This window comes from Odocoileus virginianus, chromosome 13 (assembly GCF_023699985.2).
Source record: "Odocoileus virginianus isolate 20LAN1187 ecotype Illinois chromosome 13, Ovbor_1.2, whole genome shotgun sequence".
Classification (NCBI taxonomy): domain Eukaryota; kingdom Metazoa; phylum Chordata; class Mammalia; order Artiodactyla; family Cervidae; genus Odocoileus; species Odocoileus virginianus.
This window is the reverse complement of record NC_069686.1, coordinates 23,603,735-23,617,422: the sequence shown is the minus strand read 5'-3', so window position 1 is coordinate 23,617,422 and position 13,688 is coordinate 23,603,735. Positions and strand designations below refer to the sequence as shown.

General features: G+C 36.4%; 1 protein-coding gene across 4 annotated transcripts in view; it reads right to left on the bottom strand.

The window, feature by feature from the left end:
* The window catches only part of LOC110125212 (sodium channel protein type 1 subunit alpha), a 137,881-nt gene that overhangs the window by 53,327 nt on the left and 70,866 nt on the right, over positions 1-13,688 (bottom strand). For 2 of the 4 annotated variants that reach the window (XM_070476106.1, XM_070476107.1), the window contains exons 7-13: positions 12,191-12,460; positions 6,368-6,431; positions 5,709-5,850; positions 4,839-5,045; positions 3,098-3,382; positions 1,483-1,863; positions 94-226 (exon numbers count right to left, since the gene is read on the bottom strand). In XM_070476106.1, coding sequence (XP_070332207.1) covers positions 94-226; positions 1,483-1,863; positions 3,098-3,382; positions 4,839-5,045; positions 5,709-5,850; positions 6,368-6,431; positions 12,191-12,460 — 1,482 coding nt within the window. The remainder of the gene's footprint in view (positions 1-93; positions 227-1,482; positions 1,864-3,097; positions 3,383-4,838; positions 5,046-5,708; positions 5,851-6,367; positions 6,432-12,190; positions 12,461-13,688) is intronic. The other 2 variants (XM_070476108.1, XM_070476109.1) reach the window with 2 other exon arrangements.

The window sequence follows — 13,688 nt, the reverse complement described above, 5'->3', positions numbered from 1 at the left end:
ATATACTACTTTCAACTTACTGACATGTGTTTCAAATAAGACAATATAAATTCAGTGAAAACAACTGAAATGGAAATGGAATTTGTTACAAACCTTCTACTGTATTTGTTAAAATGCTGGCTATGCTCATTGCTCTTTGCCTTTGAGATGGATCTTCTAGAAAGTCCATGGAAACATGAAAAGAACTTGACCTTCTCTTTCTCATTTCAGTTTCAGTGGTTGTTCCCTGTAAAGAAAATGTTAATGTATTCAATGCTTAACTTGGGCAATATGATAAGCAAACAACCACTGTGACACAGTGAAATTCATGAAATGCATGCATCATGCATGTTCATATTTAATTGGTGATGGCAGATATTGCTGACTTATTGTAGCATTAACCTGGACTGTCCAAACTGTTAGCCATTTATTCATACACCAAAGTTGAGGGTTTTCTTTTTACCCTCTGATTTTATAGTTTTAGGTGACATAACATAATTTTGATATCCTTGATAAATCTTGTGAGTGACATATTTAACAATTTGCTTATTTCAGAACTAACAGCAAAAAATAGTAACTTGTAAAGTCACCTAAATGATCAGAGAATTTTATTTTGAGAAGGTAGCCCTTTATTTTTAAAGGAATATGAATAATTAGAACACATGTAGCTGCCATCTCATTTTCTGGACACAAGACACAGATGGTCATTGACAACACAAGCTGTATGTTAAAAAAACAATAATACATGCTGCATGGACAACAGTTTCATCCAGGGTACCAAAGCAATAAGTCATCTAGTTCTGACTTAATCATGCCTCAGTCATGCTGATATATTTCCAGGTCTAATAAGAGGCAGCACGTGTTTAGAAATTCCTTATCTGGGTATATATTCACAAACACATAACATACCTTTGTACACAGAGAATTCTTTTATCTGTCTGTATTAATAATTTTTTGTGTCTCTTCGTTTAGATTAGTTTTGAGAAGACCTATATCAGCATTATCTTTTAGTAAGGCAAATATGAGTACTAGAAATTTTAAGATAATAATGAAGCTATCTATTTAGGCACAGTGTTCTTGAACTCTTCTACACTAAAGCAAGCTATATCAAAGAATCTGTTGGAAAGATTTATTATACACCCTTTACACTTAAACATAGGAATCATTCATTTACTCTTATGCCAGGTCTTTAGTGGATGGCCTGCTATCTAAAGATAGTTCAGCATGGGTATATAGCAAATCCTCCAACTGGAGGCAGTCATTTATTACTGTGTATAATTTATCCTTAGCACATTTAATAAGTAAATGCATTCAGGTGTTACGCAAGAGGGTGTTGAGGCCTTAAGTTTTAGTTGGTTAGTCTTTTAAAGGTATTACAAGATGCAGGAGCATTCACAGCTTGACCAACCAGGAATCATTCTCAAGGGGTTCCATTCTGTAGAAACACTGGCTGGTACGGCAATCATGGGCCTGCCATGCCTGAACTGTTTAAAACTTCCTTACATTGTCATCAGTAGCTGGCTTATCTATTATCACCTCTGGCAGAAGCTGTCCGACAGGCGAGGTAGGAACCGAAGGTCCACCAACCAAGGAAACCACACCGTTGCAATCCACGGCACTGTGCATCTTCCCGTTGGCCGGAAGGACGGCCAGCATTCGGGACGACCGACTGGTCTGACTGAAGTTACTGCTGCGTCGCTCTCCGTGCCGGCGGGGCACAAATAAGGAGTCTCTGCGGCTCTCGTTATCCTCGAAGGTGCTGTGCTCATCATCAGCAAAGTCGTTCTCGGATCCCACATCCTTCGCTCGCCCTCTGAAGCTGAAAAGGCTTGTTCTGCTATTTCGCCTTGGAGAAAATAAGGAGCCACGGATGCTCAACAAGGACTATAAGTTTGAAACCGAAAAAAAATTAAACTCATATTAGTATGGTCATTTGGAATGTGCTTTTATTTCGTAAGATAAAGTTGAAGGGGATTTCAGCATTTTAACACAATGTGACTCATTCCTTGATTAATATTCTCATTTTATGTGCATGCGGATTAAATTAGTTTATAAGAGAAGGTTTCTAGCCCTTGAGATTAATAACTGGAGAGATAGACCGCAACTTAAAGGTATTGAAAAACAAAACCCTGAACTATATTTTTCAAGTTCAAAAGCAAACATCTTCAGCACCTTACTGTGGACATTGAACACGCAATAAACTGCATGACTTTAACAAAGGCACATCTGTTTCCACTGATCTTTCCCTTCAAGAAATTCCAACACTTTGCACAAATTGTTTAAGTCCATCCTCCTAATATCACTTGAATTATTATTCCTATCACATCTAGTAGGCACACTGTTGTTGGAGCTTGAAGTTAAGACCTCTGAAATTCAGAGTGATGTGCTTTTTGATAAAGCATACCACAGCGAATATTTTCAGAAGCATACATTATGGTTTATAAAGAAGTCTGGGTTGTTAAAAAAAAAAAACAAAAACACAACATAAAATAGCCAAAAAGACATTACTGATGAGTTAACCATATTTTTTCTTGTTAAAACGGCTGTGGACCAGAAAGATGAGATGTTAGTTAGAACAAGTGCCAGGAGACAAGTTGAAGTGAGAATTCAGGTCTCCTGACTTTTGCTGCTGTGCTACCTTCATACACCAAGCCGGAGAGCTTCCCCTTGTGATCCAGATGTTAAGAATCCTCCTGCAATGCAGGAGACCTGGGTTGGATCCCTGGGTCAGGAAGATTCCCAGGAGAAGGGAATGTCAACCCACTCCAGTATTCTTACCTGGAGAAGTCCAAGGACAGAGGGGCCTGGTGGGCCACAGTCCATGGGGTTGCAAGGAGTCAGATATGACTGAGCCACTAACACACACACCACCCCCCCCCAAGATGCAGGATTATGCATACGCAAACTAAAATTCTTTCAAACTGTACAGAAAGGATAGGTTTAAATATATATATATATATATTTTTTTTTTCTTTTTTAAGCAGTCAATTCAGTTGATAAAAATTCCTAAGTCGTATTCACTTCTCCTCCCAGCCGCCAGCCACCCCTTCCCCGCTCCCCCTGCCAGCTTCACATTCTAATTTCCATCCCGGCATCATTCAACTCAGCAGCGCCATACCTGGTGTGGGGAGGAGTACCTCTTTTCGTATGTCAACCGATTCCCTTCTATGGAGAAGCGAAACCCTTTCCTCCTGATGCTGTCCTCAGATTCAGACTTATGGAATTCATCATCATCTTTCTCTTCTCCGCCAGATTGCTCCTTCTGTTTTCTTTTCTTTCTCCGATTCCTCCTTTCCTTTGCACTCTTGGAACTCAACTTGGAGGTTTCCGACGAGCTGTCTGAGAGCCTGCCTGCTGCACTAGGTTCTCTGGAATGCTCTGAGGCACTTAGAGCTGCTGCCTGCTACATCGAGGAGACGTGGTTTCAGCATGGAAGTGCAGAAGAACTTACCTTTAAAAATATAGCTCACATGTTTGCAAAGTATTTGAAAAAAAAATTCAGCTGACTCCAGTTAATCTTACACTGAAGAAACTGCAAATATGAGGGAATTTTTTTTCCTATCCATCTAATAAAGGCTTTTAGAAATAAATTGATTTTCTCTGTGCTAACATTTATTACATTTCTATGATGTTTTGCAGACCACATATTCAAAAGGATCAATCAGACACCAACAAGAACATAAATTCACATTCTTTTGGGATTTGATTTACTCTAAAAATTGGTAATTAGCACTGTCTTTTTTTCACTGGGGGGAAAAAAATTAGAGCATGGAAGAAAAGCTGATGAGTTACTTGGGGTCATATCCAAAGATAGGAGGAATGAGATAAAGAACTGAGGGCCTCTTTCTAGCTATTGAAACAGGATTGTCCAGTACCCTCAAAATATTATCAATCAAATTTATAGAAGGTGATATCCCTTCTCACCTCTACAATACTCAATCCAAAAGGCTAGAGACTGGAGGGTCAATAGTTTCTGCTAAGCAAGACAAGACATTCAGCTCTCCAAAGATCATCCCGTTTCTTCAAGTCAGCACTGGTTGTTGCTGGCTACATGGTCATGGGATGAAAACAATGCTCTTTATCACAGCTTGTTGGATTGTGATTTTTTTATAATTTTCATTGTTCCAAGAGTGCCCTCAGTATAGGCTTGCAAATAAATTAATATTCCCCAATCCACTTCCTTTTATAGTAAGGACAATGAATTTTGATGCTAAACAGGAGTGAAGAAAGATGGAAGTGATAGGAAGGGCATTTTATCATACTATAAGATCAAGTAAAAAAAAATCAAGTAATTCTTAGGTTCCCTGATCTCCATAAAATTGGTGACTTCTATATGCCTACTGCTGTATCAGAGAGCATTACATTATTTGATCACTTCTTTATTTAGAAAGACAAGCAACCACATAAAAGACAACATATTTTGGGGCAAAGACAATCTTCTAAGAACCACATGAACATCTTTTTACACAATAACCAATACATTTTTTTCCTAAGAAAAGATGATTTCCTAGGGTTTCTTTCTAATGCCAGTATATTCATTCAGTAAAAGTTTCTCACCTGAGAAGACCTCAAAATCACATTTTCCCTTGAATCCTAAAACTTTTACAATGATTAAAATAGCATGAAAGATTCCTATTGTGGTCAATATTATAAACATATATCTTAGAATAGTTAAACTAAATGATTTACAGATGATCAAAATAATGTAGAAATATTGACTAACCCCCTACACTACCAGTTTCCCCTAAGTACAAACAATCATCTGTTTCTCACTTTCTCTCCAGTGTTGTTGTAACAACCAAAACAATAAAAAAAGGTTCATACCATGAGACAGGACATACTTGATTTGGTGAATTTACCTGAGCTGCTTCCTGTTGCTTTTTAAGTTGTTCGAGCATCTGCTGAAATTCAGCCTCTTTCTGTTCTGCCTCTTCTAAGGTGGCCTGATTCTGTTCTTCATAGGCCATGGCCACCACAGCCAGTATCAAATTTATTAGATAGAAGGAGCCCAAGAAAATGACCAGCACAAAAAATATCATGTATGTTTTTCCAGCAGCACGCAATGTCTGAAAACAAGAATACCAGAATTATTTTTTTTACAAAATTATTTTGCTAACTGGTGGCTTCAATTGTCAACTTACTTTGCGTCTTGTAGGACTCCGATATAAATAATTATGATGGTCACATCCCCTCCTACCTTGTTGACTATCTGTTTCTTTAACCTCATCCTCTTCCTTCTCCCCTAAGTCATACATTTAGCATTCTAATCTGTAGGAGGTAATTCCTGGATTTACCAGGAATAAAGCAGAGTCAAATAAAATACCATGGGGATCTCCATTAAAGAGCTGAGACTTTGAGTAAAGTCAGGAAGAGACCAAACTTATCCTTCTACATCTGTTTGTCCATTTTCATCACCTGCCACCTGAAGGATAATACCTGAGGGGGTAAACAGAATTGAGGGGAAGCTTGGCTTTTCTATTTAGGAGCATCTGTATATGGGAAGGGTGGGGAATATGTTTTGAGGTCAAGGGGAAATGAGACAGAATTGTGTTCATAACACCCTGCTATGCTTAATATGTGTTATAATCAATAAGATAAAGAAAGTCAAGTCTTCTGATTTCAAGTTCTGCTCTTTCCATTATACTATGGTGTGGTTTGGATTTCATAACTAAGTTGGTTTTCTTATATACTTCCAGTTGATCACAATATGTGTCGCCTCAGGTTCTCACCAGCTGGTAAAGATTCTCCCAGAAGTCCTGAGTCATCAGTCGAAACAGCGACAAAAAAGCCCAACTGAAGGTATCAAAGCTTGTGTAGCCATAATTGGGATTTCTACCAGCTTTCACACACATGTATCCTTCTGGACACTGGCTGTAAATGTGGCAAAAGAAAGTATTATAAGAAGTTCTGCTGTGTTTTTATTCTGGTAGCATGCTATACTTTTAATATTTGAGCTAGAAAGATTTGCTATTTCAAGGGATGAAAGTATGATAAATAAGTAACACATTTCCCAAATTTTGACTTAATATAATTTTACTAATCACCTGATGTCATCATTAAAATTTTATATAACATGCCTAGTAATATTTTACAAAACTGGTAATTAGTGTGTTAACATGTGTCTAGTTCATTTTCTTAGCATGGATGCTCCAGAGTTAACTAATAGCTCACGAATACTCATCTAAAGGAAATAGCATTAAAGCTGAATTACTCCTTCTTGTTTTACAAAACATGAAAGCTTGCCTAACATTTAAATAATCCCTCAACTTATAAATAAAAAAATCTTAATTATCACAAATTACTATAAATAAAGTTAGCTGGCTGTTATCCGTCAATTTGTACCAAAAAAGAGAAAATATGTATATACACATACAAATTATTGGCTTACCCTGCATCTGAGCTATTTCCACATAGTAGTGCATCTGAAAAACCCTCCAGAAAATAATGATATCCTGTTTAGGAAAAAAAATGTCACATGATGAACATTTGCATGACACTGCAAAATAAGATTAAGATCCGATTCTACTTTTAAAATTTGTAATTTTAAATACATTATATAATTTATTCAAAGGCAGAACTATTACTCCCTCTAAATATTAGCTATTATATCAAGGGGATTGGATACTTACGTAAGAGTAGAAAACATTTGCTGTTTGTGAATGTAAAACAAGTGATAATCACAGAAACTAACATGACATTTTTAAAAGTATCGGTGTTTTTCTACCCTCCTCATGAAAAACAAAAATTTCATTCTCTAAAAATAGATAAGAATGATAGGGATTTCTTTGCTTTCTCAAGACTGCCACATATTTCAAAAGAAAGGGATTTTAGCTTTTCTGAACAGTATTCTATATTTTTTAACACTTTATAAATGACTAATAAATTATAATTTATATTCTACCAATTTATAAAATATGTCATTGGCAACTTATAATAAAAGATGCATAAATCATGTCAATTACTAAAATGAGTAAAATTTAAAAATAAGCTTAAATACTAAAGCTAAAATAATTACTATAGGTGAATATTTTATTAACTCTAAGTTTTCTGTCTCTGGGCAAATTCCTTGGATTCTTTTAATATCCTGTTGAAATGTCAACTCTTCAGTGAACTATTCCTTGATATCTTCTTTCTTCCAATGAAGATAGGGAAAATTAAGAACTCTCACTATGCTACCAGGAACATGTATACGCGTTATTATTATATTCACTGTCTTATGTTGTAATTATTTGTTTACAAATACTACTCCTCCTTGAAAAATGAGTCATTGGTTATTTCCATATTATTTGGGAATACATAATATTTGGGACCTAGCAGCCTTTCAATAGGGCTTCCCTTGTGCCTCAGCTGGTAAAGAATCCACCTGCAGTGCGGGAGACTGCAGGGTTCAATCCCTGGATTGGGAAGATCCCCTGGAGAAGGGAAAGGCTACCCACTCCAGTAATCTGGTCTGGAGAATTCCATGGACTGTATAGTCTTTGGGGTTGCAGAGTTGAACACAACTGAGCAACTTTCACTTCATTTCAGCCTTTCAATAAAGTTTACTGAATGAATAAGTAAAGGGGTGACAAGAAGTGAAGCACATGAAATTAAAGAGTCATTTTGTAAAAAGAACAATTTAGGATTTTATAAGAAAAATATTTTTTAGATGCCAAATTTTCTGAGAAATTTATTCTATGCAGTTTTATAAGAGATACAAAGATACATAATAAAAATATTTTAATTCCCCAGGTCATCTCTGAACATAAAAAAACAAAGGTATAATTTCTTAACTTGTAGTTAAAATTAAACAATGTGAAAGAAATATGACATTTTCTGGACAAATTTTTGATACTAGGTATTTATAAGGAAAGCTTTGTCCATTAAACTCAGTGATCTAGAAGTTTAATCTGAAGAAAATATAACTTAATCATAATGTTTATCTTTGATTTTAATAAATTAGAGTTTCAATCACTTTCAAAAACAAACCATTTTATCTCTATGTGCATTTAGTTTAAAATACTCTTTTTTCAACAGAAGGAATATTATTAGAGAAAATGATAAGACAGATTTTTAGGGCTCAAAGTAGCCTCAGATATTCTTAACTTCCTTTATTTTCAATGTAAGAAGAATGGAGTTCAATAAATTACTTAAAGTGAATAAATCATAAGTGACATCCTCATAACTGGTTTCTTGATTAAAAAGAAAAACAGATTTCAGGGAGTTGGTGACATCAGTGAACTGATAAGCATCATATGAAATGAATAAGAGACGTTTCATGTGTTCTTCTTACATGTATTTTTCTCATCATTTGTCTTAATGTAGCAATTTATAGTTATTTGCAAATTTGTTGTTGTCATGTCAATAATATCATGGAAGAGATCATCTATATCAACCAAGGTATATTCCCAATCTACAACTATAAGAATGCCATTAGTTTTTTTTTATTATGCTATCTTTACTTTCAGTTCAGTTCAGTCGCTCAGCCGTTTCCAACTCTTTGTGACCCCTTGCTGCAGCATGCCAGGCCTCAATGTCCATTGCCAACTCCCAGAATTTATTCAAACTCATGTCCATTGAGCCCGTGATGCCATCCAATGATCTCATCCTCTGTCGTCCCCTTCTCCTTCTGCCTTCAATCTTTCCCAGCATCAGGGTCTTTTCCAATGAGTCAGTTCTTTGCACCAGGAGGCCCAAGTATTGGAGTTTCAGCTTCAACATCAGTCCTTCCAATGAACACCCAGGACTGATTTCCTTTAGGATGGACTGGTTGGATCTCCTTGCAGTCCAAGGGACTCTCAAGAGTTTTCTCCAACACCACAGTTCAAAAGTATCAATTTTTAGGTGCTCAACTTTCTTTACAGTTCATTTCTCACATCCATACATGACCACTGGAAAAACCAGTAGCTTTGACTAGAAAAAAAAATCTAGCTTTGACTAGACAGACCTTTGTTGGCAAAAGGAGTGTCTCTGCTTTTTAATATGCTGCCTAAGTTGGTCATAGCTTTTTTCCCAAGGAGCAAGTATCTTTTAATTTCATGGCAGCAGTCACCATCTGCAGTGATTTTGGAACCCCCAAAAAATAAAGTCTGCCACTGTTTCCACTGTTTTCCCACCCATTTGCCTTTAAGTGATGGGACCAGATGCCATGATCTTAGTTTTCTGAATGTTGAGTTTTAAACCAACTTTTTCACTCTCCTCTTTCACTTTCATCAAGAAGCTCTTTAGTTCTTTGCTTTCTGCCATAAGGGTGATGTCATATGTGTATCTGAGGTTATTGATATTCCAATGTTGATTCCAGCTTGTGCTTCATCCAGTCCAGCATTTCTCATAATATACTCTGCATATAAGTTAAATAAACAGGGTGATAATATACAGCCTTGACGTACTCCTTTCCCAATTTGGAACCAGTCTGTTGTTCCATTTCCAGTTCTAACTGTTGCTTCCTGACCTGCATACAGATTTCTCAGGTGGCAGGTCAGGTGGTTGGGTATTCACATCTTTTTAGGAATTTTCCAGTTTGTTGTGATCCATACTGTCAGAGGCTTTGGCATAGTCAATAAAGCAGAAATAGATATTTTTCTGAAACTCTTGTGCTTTTTCAATGATCCAGCGGATGTTGGCAATTTGACCTCAGGTTCCTCTGCCTTTTCTAAATCCAGCTTGAACATCTGGAAATTCATGGTTCACGTACTGTTGAAGCCTGGCTTGGAGACTTTTCAGCATTAATTTGCTAGCATGTGAAATGAGTGCAATTGTGTGGTAGTTTGAACATTCTTTGGCGTTGCTTTTCTTTGGGATTGGAATGAAAACTGACCTATTCCAGTCTTGTGGCCACTGCTCAGTTTTCCAAATTTGCTAGCATATTGAGTGCAGCATTTTAACATCATTATCTTTGAGGATTTGAAATAGCTCTACTGGAATTCCATCACCTCCTCTAGCTTTGTTCTTAGTGATGCTTCCTAAGGTCCACTTGGCTTAGGACTCCAGGATGTCTGGCTCTAGGTGAGTGATCATACCATTGTGATTATCTGGGTCATTAAGATCTTTTTTGTATAGTTCTTCAGTGTATTCTTGCCACCTCTTCTTAATACCTTCTGCTTTTGTTAGGTCCATACCATTTCTGTCTTTTATTGAGCCCATCTTTGCATGAAGTGTTCCCTTGGTATCTCTAATTTTCTTGAAGAGATCTCTAGTCTTTCCCATTCTACTGTTTTCCTCTATTTCTTTGCACTGTTCACTGTTCACTAGGAAGGCTTTCTTATCTCTCCTTGCTGTTCTTTGGAACTCTGCATTCAAACGGGAATATCTTTCCTTTTCTCCTTTGCCTTTTGCTTCTCTTCTTTTCATAGTTATTTTTAAGGCCTCCTCAGACAATCATTTTGCCTTTTTGCATTTCTTTTTCTTGGGGATGGTCTTGATCACTGTCGCCTGTACAATGTCACGAACCTCCATCCTATCAGACACTCTATCAGATATAATCCCTTGAATCTATTTGTCACTTCCACTGTATAATCATAAGGGATTTGATTTAGGTCACACCTGAATGGTCTAGTGGTTTTCCCTGCTTTTTTCAATTTAGGTCTGAATTTGGCAATAAGGAGTTCATGATCTGAGACACAGTCAGCTCCTGGTCTTATTTTTGCTGATTGTATAGAGCTTCTCCATCTTTGGATGCAAAGAATATAATCAATCTGATTTCGGTGTTGACCATCTGGTGATGTCCATGTGTAGAGTCTTCTCTTGTGTTGTTGGAAGAGGGTGTTTGCTGTGACCAGTGCATTCTCTTGGCAGAACTCTATTAGCCTTTGCCCTGCTTCATTCTGTAGTGCAAGGCCAAATGTGCCTGTTACTCCAGGTGTTTCTTGACTTCCTACTTTTGCATTCTAGTCCCCTGTAATGAAAAGGACACCTTTTTGTTGTTAGTTCTAAAAGGTCTTGTAGGTCTTCATAGAACCATCAACTTCAGCTTCTTCAGCATTACACTCAGGGCATAGACTTGATTACTGTGATATTGAATGGTTTGCCTTGGAAACGAACAGAGATCATTCTGTCATTTTTGAGACTGCATCCAGGTACTGCATTTTGGACTCTCTTGTTGACCATGATGGCTCCTTCATTTTTTCTAAGGGATTCTTGCCCACAGTAGTAGATATAATTAAGATATCATTACTTTAAGAATTATCAAATCACCAGTAAGTTAACTTTTAAGACTAATTCTACTTGTTTCACATAATCATTACTAAGGCTTTCTCTCTTCTTTGATTTTTTTTTCCCTAAGGATTACTCATCTCCTTAAAATAATAAAGATACAGCTATATTTAAGCACCCGTAGAGTCTAAGTTTTATATATTTAATATTTTTCTTTAAAAGGATGTTCTCTTTCCCCATGAATCACGGTCTTTTTTTCTGCTTTTGAAATATTGCTACTGGCAGATACTAAAATTATACAATAGAACAATTTTGCTTATTTTTATTGTCACTTTCAAAAGAGAAAGGATACTAGGCCATTTATTGTTTCATCCTTCTATACTAGAATATTTAAACATTCAAGTATTTTGTCTAAACTCCTGAAATAAAGATAAACTGATTCCCATATCTTCACAGATTTTTGACATCTTAAACTTCTCTCTCCTAAAGCTTTACTGATTCTCATTTCCTTCTTTTTGATGGAATATAACTTATAATTCTTATTCTACAATTGTAAGAACAGTATTTATCTTTAGGTCTTCACTTGATTTCTATAAAATAACAATAAAAGTTACCATTGAACTATAATTACCCTGGAATCATGTGCCATCACCATTATTTTCCTGAAATCCTGTGCAGTTTCTGGTACATAAAATGCAATCTGAAATTGGCATTTAGTAAATTATATTTGCATAATACTTGGGAGTTAACAAAGGGCCTTCAAATATTTTATTTGATTGCCTCAAATGAGACAATGTATAGCTTCATACCTTGATGAAAAGAATGTACAGAAACCCAATATCCTATGAAAATTTCTCTCTTGCTGAATTCTTCCATCTCTCATCAGATGATGTGACAGAAAGTGGCATTTAAGAGTCATAATTAGAATATTTATCACTAAAATAATTAAATTTATGTGCAAACCATTATAAGGTGATAAAGATATTACAGCCTGTTATACAATCATTTAAAAATTTTCCATGCCTATATGGAAAGAAGATCAACAATGAAAAAAATAAACCTACATAATAGTAACTCTTACTTGAATCTTGAATGTACGACTTCCAGTCAAACTCATTTTGAGTTTCGTTTATGAGTGTACCATTGTAATTCCTAGTTACGTTCTTCTCCACAGTGTGCTCCTCCAGGGAAGCATTGGTGGGAGGCCATTGTACACATTTGTTCCGCAGGTTGCCCATAAAGAGCTGCAGCCCAATGAGGGCAAACACGCTCAGACAGAACACAGTCAGGATCATGACATCTGAGAGCTTTTTCACAGACTGGATCAGGGCCCCCACGATGGTCTTCAGACCTGAAAGAAGGAAGGTTATTACTATGAAGACTTAGAACGTCTGAAGTAAGAAAAGCTTCACACAATTTTCTTGAAAACATAGATTCCATGAATAAGTTTGAAAATGACTGCAATCAATGGTAAAGAGAAAGCAACACGTCATGGAAGGTTGAAGTGCTAATGAAAATAAACTCTGGAAATGTAATGATCTGAACAACGAAATGAAAATCCATATCCCATTACATTTCGATAAAATAGCTGGAAGTTCATGGTCTTCACAAAGCCTATATGAAGAAAAACATCTTGTATTTCTCCAGTTTGCTAATGAAACTTGCCCCATACTTTCATTTGGGTCAGTTGTCAGTTTTATGACAAGTTACCAGAATAAAAATATTTTCCAAATTCCTATTCATAAGTAAGAAAGATATTGCTATAAAACTGGAGGTGGTTTGGAGTATAGCATAATTGCATTTTAAGATAATAAAGCCTTGGGGAGTTTTCTGGCAGTTTAGTGGTTAAGATTTGCTACTTTTCCTACCATGGTCCAAGTTCAAAGCCTCTTTGGGGAACTAAGATACCCCAAGCCACACAGCATGGCTCAAAAAGATAATAAATCCTCTGGCAGACCCATGCTACTCTCTACTATCTTATTTCCTTGTCTTTTTAAACAATATTAAGATTCACATTGGGCTTCCCTGGTAGCTCAGATGGTAAAGCGTCTGCCTACAATGCGGGAGACCCAAGTTCGATCCCTGGGTTGGGAAGATCCCCTGGAGAAGGAAATGGCAACCCACTCCAGTATTCATGCCCAGAAAATCCTATGGACTGAGGAGCCTGGGGGGTTACAGTCCATGGGGTCGCAAAGAGTCGGACACGACTGAGCAACTTTAGCTCAGCTCAGCTCAGCTCAAGATTCACATTGTACAGACATTGTCATCAATGCCTAAAATGAACAACAAATTACAGACTGGTACATTTGATAGGGAACAAATCTTTAGTACAATTGACATGGAGGAAAAAACCCAGGACTTACTTAAGTGCAAATCACATAGACCGTATAGTACAGTGTCTCATGCAAGAAAGTGTTGAACTCCAAGACTTATGAAAAATATGAAACCATAAATATTTATGTTCAAATGATAATTATACTGAGTAACACTCATTTTTTTTATTATTATGATTTAAATGATTATGATCCCCAATTTTCTGTAATGCTGAGTGTTAAGAAAAGAGACCGTTGTTGAAAAAT